Source organism: Lontra canadensis, unplaced genomic scaffold (genome assembly GCF_010015895.1).
Source record: "Lontra canadensis isolate GAN:19392208 unplaced genomic scaffold, GSC_riverotter_1.0 scaffold6, whole genome shotgun sequence".
Taxonomy (NCBI): Eukaryota; Metazoa; Chordata; class Mammalia; order Carnivora; family Mustelidae; genus Lontra; species Lontra canadensis.
The window spans coordinates 9,574,763-9,588,386 of NW_022631000.1; the positions used below are offsets into that span (position 1 = coordinate 9,574,763).

The 13,624-nt window shown below is 36.2% G+C and overlaps 1 protein-coding gene across 1 annotated transcript in view; it reads left to right on the forward strand.

Annotated features, from left to right (window-relative positions):
• Window positions 1-12,581, forward strand: part of LOC116864529 (T-cell receptor-associated transmembrane adapter 1) — a 34,574-nt gene extending 21,993 nt beyond the window's left edge. The window contains exons 4-6 of the mRNA XM_032852136.1: window positions 6,111-6,172; window positions 8,208-8,296; window positions 11,582-12,581. Of these exons, the coding sequence (XP_032708027.1) occupies window positions 6,111-6,172; window positions 8,208-8,296; window positions 11,582-11,839 (409 nt within the window). The 3' untranslated portion in view covers window positions 11,840-12,581. The remainder of the gene's footprint in view (window positions 1-6,110; window positions 6,173-8,207; window positions 8,297-11,581) is intronic.
• The last annotated feature ends 1,043 nt before the right edge of the window (window positions 12,582-13,624 follow it).

Below are 13,624 nucleotides of genomic sequence, written 5' to 3' on the forward strand. Positions count from 1 at the left end.
AGATTGGAGATTTCTCCTTTAGGATGAAAACACATCTAAATATAGAGAATTTCCTAGAGGACTCTTCAAGACCTTTCTGAAATGGTAGGCTAAAAGGCAGAAAGGTCTTTCACAAACACAGAGCTTTCTCACTGGGTAGGATAAGATTATAAGCTTTCTGTTAGCCTCTAAAAGGTCTTTTTAAAATTTTTCTCCATGTGGAAATATCTCTGTCAGATTCAGGATGTAGGCTGCAGGCAGATTCACACAAAAAAGAAAATCTTTATTTTTGCGATGTATCATTGAATTCTATAACAAGATAATCTTCAATGCATTATCTTGTATCAAGAGAGATTTGCTGATTTGGTTAAAACAAACAACATGACAAAGAAAATCCTCTATGGATTTTCCATATAGAAGTTAATCTTTTGGACAATTGATTTGATACTTGTTATTTGAAAGGCAATTAAGATGCAATGTGATAGAAAGTCTAGTGATTTCATCAATCTGCTAAAGATTGGGTTGGTACTCTTGGGTTGGAATGGCAAGAGTCAGGAGGGAAAACTGGTAAAATACCCATCTCATAGCAAGCAGGCTCTTACTTATGGGGCAAGTATGGAAAAGAAATTGGTTCTTTTATAACATTCATTCATTCAATAAGTATTCGTTCAACAAATAGGAGTTGTGCTAGACAAGAGATGCAAAGATGGAAAGATGCAGATTACTAAATTGTGGATTTAGCAATCTGTTATCTATTGTAATAAATCTCAATTTAGGCATAATTTGAATATAAAATGCATATTTTATCTATAACAAGAGGCTGGCATGTTAATTATGTATGTACTTCACAGCTTGTCTATTTCTGATTATGTATTTAGGGAGCTAACTTCACCTTTGTAGGAAGGACGTGGAGACTCTAGGAGATAACAAATGTGAAACTATTTCCAGCCATTAAAACTTCAACATTAAAACAGCAAGTGGAAATAAAGGCTATTTCTTAGGTAGAAGGTAGAAGTAGAAGTAAAATTAGTGATGCCCCTCAGTTCTTAGGTGGTTTGAGGCTATGGTTCCCCATTGAACCCTCTCTCTGCCCCTACTCAACATTGGTTTAGGTAGGAACCCATGCTTCTCTGGTCTTATCTTCCTGTTTCCCCAAAACCCTGCCCTTCTTGTGCTGTAGGTCAAAAATGTGATCACTTGAAGGACAATGTAGCATCTATATGTAACAGAAAGTCAGGTACATACTCCCTGGGATTTATCCCTGGACCACTTTATTTTTCCTTTAAAACAAAATTCTAGGGGTGCCTGGGTAGCTCAGGTGGTTAAGCGTCTGCCTTCTCAGATCATGATCCCAGGGTCCTGGGATCAAGCTCCCAGTAGGGATCCCTGCTCAGTGGGGAGCCTGCTTCTCCCTCTCCCTCTTCCCCTGCTTGTGCTCTTTCTGTCAAATAAATAAAATCTTTCAAAAAATTATTTAAAAGATAAGTGTACACAATGCTGGTCTTTTGATCTGTGTTAGGAGGATAATACAGTGGGAATATTAGGATTTGAGATCTAGACAATTCTGGGTTTTAATTAAACTCTTGTAATTACTAGGCTTGTAATCTTAGCTAAATGAGCATTGCTGAATTTAAGTTGTATCATCTGAAAAATACAGATTATAATGTAATACTTCCCTTACAAAGCATAATTGATTTAGAAAAAAAGATACTGCTTTATCAGATGAAAATTAAAGTCTAAGAAAATTCCTGCCCACTTATTGTATATTTATCCTCTAATTTAGGAAATCAGTTCAGGTTTACGACTACTTTAAATTTATCATGACTCCTCAGTTTCAGAGTCTCTCTCAAAAACCTTAGGACAGATTCCCAGCAGTTTTTACTTGCTCTGTTCCTGGGTGGCACTGAAAGGTGCTTTTATGGCAAGGCATAGCTCAGCCATTCTTCTACCTTAAGATGATTTCTTGGATTTCTGCTGCTCTGCAAGCTCCTTTCACTTCCCCTCTTTACTAATATACTAACCTAGTACCCTGGCCCAGACTTTTGGTCTCAATTGTCCTCCTCACCTGAGGATGTTTATGACAAGATAACTTTTTTGAAGAAAAAAAAATATTTTATTTATTTATTTGAGAGAGAGAAAGAGAGAGCACAAGCAAGGGGATGGGCAGAGGGAGAGGGAGAGGCAGACTACTTACTGAGCAGGAAGCCCTACTCAGAGCTTAATCCCAGGACCCTGGGATCATGACCTGAGCAGAATGCAGATGCTTAACCAACTGAGCCACCCAGGCGTCCCAACAAAAGAACTACTGTGTAGTCTTCCCAGACTTCTGAGACTTCCAAGTGGGTGCACGGATGGAGCCCTCACTGTGATCACTGCCATGCTTATAACCAAAATAGCTCCAAGTTTTCCAGCCTTCTGTTTATTTGTTTTAATGTAGAAGCTCCATCCCTGTGTGACTGCAAGATGTCCAGTCCTTTCTTAAGTATTGTTTCTTAAGAAACCTTGAGAAGTACAGATAGGTTCTAAATTGTCCAAATTGTCCAATTGTTCCAAATTGATAGGTTTCAATTGTCTTTTTGTCACTCCTAGTTCTGTTTCACTGCTCTCAGTGTCTTTGCCTTTATCTTTAGAATTCTTCATGCTGGTAGATATTGCTAGTCTCCTTTCCCCAAAACCTTGGCAAAAGACCCTTCTTTTTGAGTACTCCAAAGCACTGGCAATATAAGTGCCTTGTGTTTTATAGACTTTACAAAGAAGTGGATATACTAGAAGAAAATTGGAACACTGATAAAGAGAATAAAAATTTAGTAATTTAAAAAAATTAAGTAGTATTTGATATTATTGCTCTGAGAGTCCATTAAGCATTCCTCACAGGGAACACCACTGGGTTCACTTCTTAGTCTCCAACCCTACAAAGCCAGTGCTGAGGTTTATACTCTTTCCCAGGACCAGGGGTCTGTATTTGGCCCTCTCACCCCAGGTTCAAGACACCTATACCCATGGTATGGTCCCTGCCAAAGAAAGCAAAAATTCAGTGAGCATGTACTCAGTGACACGTCCAACCAGCAACCTTCCCTTTTCTCTTCTGCATTATTGCTTTTTCTGTCCCTTTTTTATTATTCTCATCAAAATGTAAGAGTGTCGTTTCACACCTGAAAGAAAGAAGGAAGGAAGGAGAGAAGGAAAAGGAGAGGAAAGAAAGAAAGGAAAAAAGCTTTCTTGATACTAGATTTCCTACACCTACCTCTCCTTTGCTCTGTACCCTTTATAGTAAAACATGAAAGTTCTATCTACATTCTGTCCATATTTGCTGGCTTCTCCTCTTCTCTTTTTTCTTGAACCTACTCTATAAAATTTTGTGCCTTCATTAATCTGCCTGCTCAGCTCTTGTCAAGGTCAACAGTGAAATCCACATGGCCAAATCTTAGTGTTTTCCTATGCAGTCCATCTGTAGCATTTGACACATTGACACTCTCTTCTTAAAACACTTACTTCTCCAGGCTCTGGGTCCTCTCATCTCTAGTTTTCCTCCTCACCAGTGGTTCCTTGCCCTTTGCTGATTTCTGAACCTTTGACATCAGAGTGCCCAGGGCTCATCTAAATAACCTCTTCTCTCTATATATATACTCATTCCCGAATGTAGCTTGGTCTTTCCCTATGGCTTTAAATAACATTTATATACCAATGGAGCCCAAACACATATATCTGCCAATTTAAGGAAATACCTATTAAGCAAATCAAGGTAACATCAAAACCAATTTTTAACAGACCCCTCAGCTTGCTTTTTCCTCAATCTGACAGCTTTCCAGCCCCTTAAAATAGCTTTGTTTTATAGAAATATCTTTGATTTTTCTTTGAATATTGGAACCCTACATTTATAATATAGAATTTCAGAATTGTAAAGAACAACAATGATTAAATAGTTTAATAAACTTGTTTTAAAAATAAGGAAATTGAAACTCACAATTTATGTCCAAAGTCACTCAGATAGAAGTAATGATTTTTTAAAAAATGAATGTACTTATTTAATCTACTTAGATAATGAAGTATTTAAGAGTTCACAATAAAATAATGATGAATTAAAAACTTTAAAAATAGGGACTAAGGAAAATATACATGAAAGTAGAAAATAGTAAAAGATACAGTTAATATTATTTTAAATTTTGGAGTGTCAGCAATTGTGCTTATTGGTCAGAGGGCCATTTCAGACATGTTCAGAGCAATGCACTCACCTCTGGGATGTGGGCTTATTTATTAATCTATTTTTGATAGTAAATAATCTTCTACATAAAACACTACCAAACATTGTGCTTAAAGTTTATTAGATATTTGCAATAGGCTGGAGCTATTTGGCATTGCTAAGTAAAAATATATTTTTTAATTTGTTGGTTAGGCAACTGTTCCTTTATAATACTTTATTTGGGATGATTAATCATTTGAGACCTGTCTGTAGACACAGGGCACTGCATTATAAATCACATCTTATTTTCATTCATAGGGAATGAAGTGATATTCATTTTTTGGACATGATTTATCATTTGCAGGTTGTATCTGCTATCTATGTGAGCTAGGAAAATGGATGGATTGCCTTATTAAAAATTCTTCACATTTTGCTATTATATTCTCAGCATAGCCAGAGAAAAACCATGAACAGGGACTACTCCATATTCCAATATTAAGCTGTACCGAATTACTGATGAAAGGAAGGGTTACAGATGAGTTCCTTTGTTATCAGATAAGAGAAATACATACAAGCATCTGGACTTTTCAAGCCATTTTATACAAGTATCATTTGATCTGTTTTTTTAAGGACACCTACTTACTATTTACATATACTTTGTCCTCTTTCAGAAGCATAGGGAGTACTATAGGTGTTATGCCTTGAGATCAGTGTTCTTTTTTCTTTTCATGCAATTCCCTCCAGCTCTTGCCAATCTGTAATCTCAAAGTTAAAGCAGTTGCTACTATTTTATGAAATGCTACTCTCACTGCCTGATATGTTCCTCTGTTCCCAGCCTGCCATTGTGAAGGCTGGTCACCAGGGCCATTGTCGTTGTGTGGTGGCAATGACAGGATGTCCACTCTAATCCTAAAAGAATTTCTCAGATGAAGGTGTAAGGAAAATTAATCAAACACCAAAAGCAAATAGTATTCAGGGCTTTTGGACTAGACTTGCATTATAATCCTAGCTCTGCTAGTTACTGTCTTTGTCTTTGGACAATTTAACTCTAGGAGTTACAGATTCTTTATAGGCACAGTGGGAATTTAAAAACAAAGTATCTCAGAGTTTTTCTGTGTGCTGAATGAGCACTGGCATAAAGAAAAGCTTTCAGAATTGTTATATTGCTGGCTTTACACATAAGGCCAGGGAAAGTATGTTAATCTATCTATCTGACTCTCAGACTTCCCACCTATAAAGTGGGAAATAATATTTTTGCAGAATTTCCCCAGGACTTTGGTATAATGTATATAAAACATTTAGCATAGTATTTGGATGTAATAGATGATCAATCATTTTACAACATCTGGATGTCTGCCAAGCTGAGTCTACAATATCTCTTTGGCCTTGTATTTTTTTAAGCATCATTGTCAGTTAGTATTTAGATAGGAAACATAGTTTTAGGGGATTATTTGGAATGATATTCTGGGCAAGTAAACTGGTAGCACAATGTATGGTTAAAAGTACAGATAACCTCAGTTCTAGTCCACCTCTGCCACTTACTAGCATTCTCACCTTCAAATTATATGACTTCTCTGTGCCTCAAATTCCTTATATATATAATGAGAATATGATAGTGCCTGTCTGGTCAGATTGTTGTTAAAATGGTATAAATGAATATAGAAAATGAAGGTCAAGTAACATCTGACAAACATAAATGCTACATAAGTATTTGCTATTGTTATTTCCTGAAAAATCCAAAAACACCTGTTTGAATGTATACACACATGCACACATGCATGTAGGCCTTCATGCAGTTTTGCATCCATTCACTTATACATGAACATATCTACCTTGGCTGGCTGAGGATAAACAAGAACACGCAATCATATATTGAATTTAGTTGAGAAATTAGCTAAGAACTATGTGTAAAGTGGATTCTAATAAGATAAATTATCTTTCATTATTATAGGGAGGATGAGTGTTATATTGAAGACACACCAATTTATGGTAACTTAGATGACATAGTCCCAGGTAAGTTTTATTTTTCCTGAAGTTATATTTATCTATAAATTAATATCCCTCCCCTTAATTCCACACCATTTGAGGTAGTTTATTTCTGGTTGCAATCACATTTAAATATCCCAATGGCAATCACAGATTCAATAATGTTTAGTATATTATTTAGTATACATTTCCAAGGCTGCATATTATAAATTGTATTGCAACATCCTGTCTTTCTATATTCTCCTCATTTTACTGTAGTAGAAATGTGAATACAGAAGACTATCATCATGAATTTTGACACACACAGTTCTATGAAATAAAGCTATTTCTAGAACAGAAAATGGCTCAGGGAAACAGATCCTGCACTCTGTCTACAAAAGCAAATCTATCGTGTATAATCTGGAGCAAGGAGCATGTTCTCTGGTTCTCCTTGTTTTAACTGCTCCTGTTAAGCAAAGAACCTAGGGCTTCATTGATGGCAAGTGGGTAAAGAGCAGAGCTAAATCGCCACTGACTAGGTTATACATTTTTTATTCTTAGGTAACAAGTACTTTTCAATTCCCAGCATCCCTTATTACTTGAAACATCCCAACCACCCCAAACAAAATGCCACTAAATTCCTTAAGGCAGACAATCATGATCTGATCCCAGAGCTCTGATGAGAGAAGCTATGAGGCTAAATGCTAACACATTCATCCTTGCACCCTCAAGCGCTTCAATTCATTCATGAATTGGGGGTTAACCAAGATTTCCAGAAATGGACTAAACTATCTGAATCTCTGTATATCAAATCAGCTATCTAAATCTCTGAATATGCAATTCTCCTAAAGTTAGGAATAACTAAAGGATTCAAAATTTTATTTAATTATTAAAAATGTATTTAATCTTTGTCTTCCCCTTCTTCTTAAAGTATCTTCTAATCTCTGTGCTCTGAGAAATCAGCACTATTTTTTAGGACTATCTTGTTAAAAATAATTTACCCTCCTGCTTCACCCTGCAGAATCATTGTGCCCACATGTAATATTTGAGATTTCAATTCTTCTGTACTCTGGTGGTGCAAAGCCCACCACATCTGTAATTTCAGTATCTAAGGGGCGCATTGGTGCCACTCCACACATTCTGATTCAGTAATGTTTAGGAATAGGGTTTAGGAATTTACTAGTTGACAAATTTCCAGGTAAGTCTAATGCACGTTTTCCATGGACCATACTTCGAGAAACATCACTCTGGGTTAATTTTCAGAAGGGGTTGAATGATTGATTATAAGATAACTTGCACTATAGTGAATATATCTTTTTTCCTATGGGATCAAATCAGTGCAATCCACATTTCTGCCAGGTGACTGGCCATCCTATGAGTCACTTTCTCTCTATCTTCTCCCTTTCAAACACACATATGTGGGGGAAGAAAGGGATGGATGGTTTAATAAGCATGTACCCACAGGATGAAATGACTTCAGGTCTGCTGGCTATTGGACACAGCACAAAAACCCTAAATACTTAGGACCAGCATTACAGAGCTCCAGACCCCCCAAAACAGCCTGTCTGTGCTGTCACTGATTTATGGGACAAAAAACAGGATCTAAACATTTTTTTTTAAAAAATAGAGATGTTTAAATGCCTCTGAGTAAAACCTCTTGCTCATGGGGAAAATAACCAAATTCAATCATCTGTGCATGTGCACTGCACTCTGCCGCCATGACCTTTTGCAATCACACACAAATATAAGCAAACACATGGGATCTCTATATCATTCAAATGGAAACTGAAGTTGAGCCTGTCATGTCGTACAATGGCATAAATTAATATGATCTAGTCCTTATGTCTAGTGACCTTCTTTTGTCTTATTATTAACTCTCTGGGGTAAAAGACTTCTTCACATTCTGATATGCAGAAAATGGTTTGTGCTTCCTCACTTTATTGCGTCTCCACAAAAAAAGACAAGTCGAATGATTCTTGGGGGTTTCACATGTACAGCTAAGTATGGTTTGTGTCATGTATTTTTATTTGTGCCAGCATTTTTTATTTTTCCATTGTAAATCATGATCTTTTAAACCCCTAAGAACCAGTGGATGAAAATTGTTATGAACAAATGAAGGCTCGACCAGAGAGATGTACAAATAAACTGCAAGAAGTGACCCCGCCTGCACAGGTGAGTTTTGTTGTCTGTATTAAGGGTCAGGCTCAGCCTAGATCACAGCATGGCTGCATGTTTCAACAATCTAAGAGCAGCACATTCTGATTCGTATCTGAAGCTGTCTGTGATTTTACAGGCCAATTCAGTGTCAAGTTCTGGGACCTAAGCTCTAAAGGAAACCTCAAAGGCAAATAAACAGTACTCAGAACCACACTCAAAAAGTCCAAAGTGTATATCATTACAAAGGCAATAGGTTAAAGGGAAAAATAGATTCTCTTCTTAATCAACAAACTTTTTCTTTCAAATTGAAAAAAAATTGGGTACATCACACAGATAAATATGAAATTTTACACTTATATAATGCTCATAAGACCTAGGTATCAGGAATTTATGGGGGCAGGGGGAGAAGGGGAGAGGGAGGAGAGAGAAAAAAAGAGAGAGAGAATGGGAGGGAGTGAGGGAGAGGGAGGCAGAGACACAGAGAGACAGTTCTTTAGTTAAAAGATAAATTAGCTAGATATAAAAGACCATATTCCTATTTTATAAGGCAACTGAGTATAAATTTTAACACAAGTTCTATGGCTATGGGCTAATGGCAAAAGATTTTCACATATCTTAGGTAGGGTTAGGGAGGACATAAATGTAAGCAGAAATATGTGAAGACCCTAGAAGAAATCGATAGTTTTTCCTTTTCTTACCACAATCAGTTCAACTTCCTCAGACATAGCATTGATTTTACCAGAAACCATTCATAATTTTTCATATGCATGCTGTTGACATGTTACAAATTTCTGTTAAGAGTTCTTTTTTCTTTCCTTTCTGGATCTTGTTCCCTCAATTATGTATTCTCTTGCTACTCCCTAGAAATAGTCAGAGGGCCAGCCAGCATTTCCTACGTGGTCTTTATGTGTCAGGCCTTGTCATATGTGTTTTACATGTATTATCATCTTGAGTTTTATGAGGGAAACAGCATTATTTCTCCCATTTGACAGAGGCTTGAGAAGGATGAAAAACTTACGCTAAAACACTCAGGTACTAAGTAGAAAGAGAATCTAAACTTAGTCCTGCCTAACAGAAAAAATTCTCCTCCCTAAGATGGGTCACATCTTGAAAACTTCCCACTAAGATAGAATTTGTCTCCTTTTCTCTATATGAATCCACCAAGAAGTCAGAATTCTTGAAGTTTTTAAGAAACCAAGATGTGGTAAGGTTTAAATGGACTATGAAGTCACTTTCTGATGCACAAATCTGTCATCTGATGGTCCATTAATGGCAAAATAAATTTTAGATAAAACATATAAAAGCCTTCTAATACAAATTGCTAAATCCAATATAATAAAGAGAAAACCTCTTAGAGAAAGCTAAAATATAACCACCCTATCTGAAATGTAGAGATTCACAGCACCTTAATTGTAAAAGAGCTGAAAATTCATAAAAGTTGCTACTTACTACATATGAATTGTTGTGCATCTGGTTTTTACTCAAATGGAAATTGTGCAAAGCTTAAAATGTCTTAAACGTCTGCTATTTTATAAATTATGTATTTAAAGATACTTCTAAGGATATTATTACCCTTTATTCTATTACATCCTTCTCACAAATTTAGTTTCACAAATTAAACATAATTTCTTTATATTTGCTCAATTCCATTTTATTAGAATGATCATGATCATCAAAATCACTACCCAGTTTGCTACTACAAGACTTACTTTGGTCAATTACAAGAGCGCTCTATATTATGCAGAGAGCTTTATGGGTAAAGTGTCTGTTTGTTGGAAAAAGAAATCAGCTCCTTGCCCTTTAAAAATGATAGGCACATCAGAAGTTGTAATTTCAATATCTACGTCTACCATCAACTAGGAAGAGTTCATCAGGAAACCTAATTAAGAAAATGAGTCCATAGAGTTCCTGTATCATAAAACAAAGAGAGGGACACAATTGTGAGCTTATTCCTCTCCTCTTCATGTCCCAGTCTCCCACCAATCTTAACCTTTCCCTTCTATGTCAGAAGTATCCACTCTCCTTTTCCAAGCCAATAACAATTTATGCTCTTGATCATTTCCTCTACTGCTTTCAAGATCTTGCACCTTCAATTAATTGTCTCCATTTTCAATCTTTTCTTTAAAAAGAATCGTTACTATTTACCTACCAATCTGCACAAATCATCCCAATACTTAAAAACAAAAACAAACAAAACAACGAAATTTGACTTCTACCTGTGCTTCTCTCTGATTCTTAAGCTGATTTTTACTTTCCTTGACTGTTTTCATAGGTACACATTCTTTTACTCCTGGCTATATTTTTTTCCACCCATACACTCAGCTGAAACCACACTCTGGAAGTCACAAGTGACTTGTGTACAATCTGTGATCCTTTCTCAGGACTCACATTCTTTGAATTCTGCAGCACTTGATAAAGTTGACCAACTGTTGACCAAACATACATTATTTGAAATGCTTTTAGTTATAAGTACAGAAATAAAGATCTCTAAGTCCAGCCTAAAATGACCTCAAAGGGAACCTGGGGTCTGGCAGGCAAGAAGGAAATAATGGGGGAAGATGGAAAACTATAATTCTTGCCAGAAGCCAGTCACAGAAATGGATATTGTCATCTTTATACTTCTGAATCTTTGTACTTTATACGTCCGAATCTCAAGAAATGTAGAAAAAGTGGGGACTTTTGTGGGTACCATCAAATGACCAGTTATTAAACATATGCAAAGTAGATTTTGAGATTCATTTAATTGCTTCCTATTATGCTTGTTCTGTTTTAACAAATTGGGGTATTGTCACTTGATGAAAGCAACACAGGGCAAGAGCTACCTAAGGTGAAGGCAGGGGAGAGGCATGTGAGAGTCCATCTAAATGCTTGTGCATGGGACGCCTGGGTAGCTCAGTTGGTTAAGTGTCTGCCTTTAGCTCAGGTCATGATCCTGGGGCCCTGGGATCAAGTCTCACCTCAGGCTCCTGCCTGATGCACAAGGAGGGAACGCTTGTGTGTGCATATTCTCTCTGACAAATAAGTAAATACATAAATAAAATTGCTTAAAAAATAAAATATTCATGTATATTTTGTGTATAAGAAACAAAAATACACACACAAAAGTTTCATCTAAGCCTTTTTATACTCAAAAGTCTTCGTTGACTATTGTTTTTTGTTGTCATCCTACCTGACCAATTTGGCAAAACAAGGTAGCCAAAGCCCAGAAAACAGCTGCTTGTTTTTCACAGATCTTAGAAATTCCCAGCAGTCGTCTAAGAATGAGATAACAATGAAAAATGAACGTGACTTTCTTTTTAGGCAACCGAGGAAGGACAGATGCTCTATGCCTCACTGGATCACAGCTGTGGGGGGAAGAGCAGGATGCCCAAGAAGGAGAACGGTAATTTGTTAGACAAGGATGAAGATGGGCAGTTACATGCAGGGGATGCCAGCCTTTCCAAGGTCACTTCGGTAGACAATTTCCCACTTGAGAGCCAGGAAATAGAGGAAAATATTCATGATGATCCCATCCGATTGTTTGGATTGATTCGTGCGAAGAAAGAATCTATAAACTAGATGGACTGTGATCGAGCTCAATAATCCAGCTCTTACTGGAGATGTTAAAGCCAACAAAATCCCTATACGACACGACGTGATTTGGGAGGGTGACGATCTACATCATTTGTTAGTGAGATGGTGGCTGACCTCTTATCCAGAGCTTATGTTCTTACATACCAAACGTAATGCCATGAAAATCAGTTATTTGAATTTGCTTAACAAATGCCCAAGTCGTAAAATGTAAAATAAAATCAAGTCTGCACACGGAGCCTAATTATGGAGTCATAACTTCACCAACAATACTGAATACTCAGAGAAATAAAACAAACAAAACAAATGTTTTAAGCACAAGTATATTCTAGAACACATTGAAGGAAAAATAAAAGCCACCTTTTAAAAAAATATTTCATCCTTTTTCATCCACGTAACATCCCTTAATTGAAAGAAATTTCTGATCAAAAGACATGGCACATTAAATACATTCCTACAAGAAGTGGAAGAATCTTCTTAAGAAGAATTGTTCCGAAATGGAAGTATCTTTATTGCTTTTAAAAATTATTATAAAGTTAGTGCATGCTCCCTATAATAATAGACAAATATACAAAAGAAGTTGGATATCACACTAGCCAGAGATAATTACAATGAGCAACTATCCATATATACATGCATACATCAGTTTTTTTTTCTTTTTTTCTTTTTTACCAAGAAAAGGGAGTGATTATTTTATACATGTTATTTAAACTTTTTCCACTTAATATATTGGAGATTTATTTTCCTTATTTTTTTAACTATAATGAAATACAGATATACATTATCATTTTAATGCCTGCATAGCATCTCATTGATGACTACATTAGAATTTATCCAAATAATTTGAAAGTACATTTAGCTCATTTCCAAGTTCTGCTTTTCACTTTTACAAATAATATTGCAGTGAGAATGCATCCCCACCGGTGCTTACACACTTACCTGACTTACCTGACTTCTCAAGGCTAAATGCCTGGGAAAAGAACTGTTGCTTTAAAAGGTGTACATAGTGAGTCTCCATCGAATATGTTTCTAAAAGGTCAAGAGTTTGGTCAAGTTATGTGTCCAATTTAAATTCCTAAACTGCCCTCCAAAATGTTGTTTAAAAAAAATCTCTCTGTTATCTTTCCATTTGGAATAGGAATTTAATTGGGTCTCAAGTCATCACTGACCAAGGGAAGTATACATGTGAGCTGTCCCGCCTTCTAACCACAGCCTAGTGGATTTTACTCATTCTTTTTTCAGTTCTTTGTTGGGTTCCTAGTGTAGCAGAGGCACTAAGTTAGAAGTCGTGTACAATGAGGGAAACAGAGGTAAAACAAGGTAGGCCCTGCTCCCATGGAGTTATAAATGGGTAGAAAAGATGAGTATCAGGTTAATAAAGTATCAGTACTAGTAAAAAAATATATAACTAAGAAAATACAAGAATGAGAAATAATGATGGAGAGAAGGGCATCTCTGAAGAGAACACTTTAATTCTGAGAACTGAACAATGAGGAGCCACCCATGTAAAGAGAGAGAGGAAGGAAGACCATGTTGTGGAAGAACTCTGTCCGTACTTGGAAGTACCAACTTCTGTCAGTAATTGTTTTCTGTTATGAACTGGCATAAAATTAAATGCCAGTGATAAAGTAAAATCTCTGAAGTTGTCCACAATGCCATGAAAAAAAATCTAAAAACTCTTAATGTCTAAGGGCAGAAGAAAAGAATTGGGTTTCCAATTTTAGAGAAGCATAAAAACATAAGAAATAATAAGTATATATCGACTTTAAATTT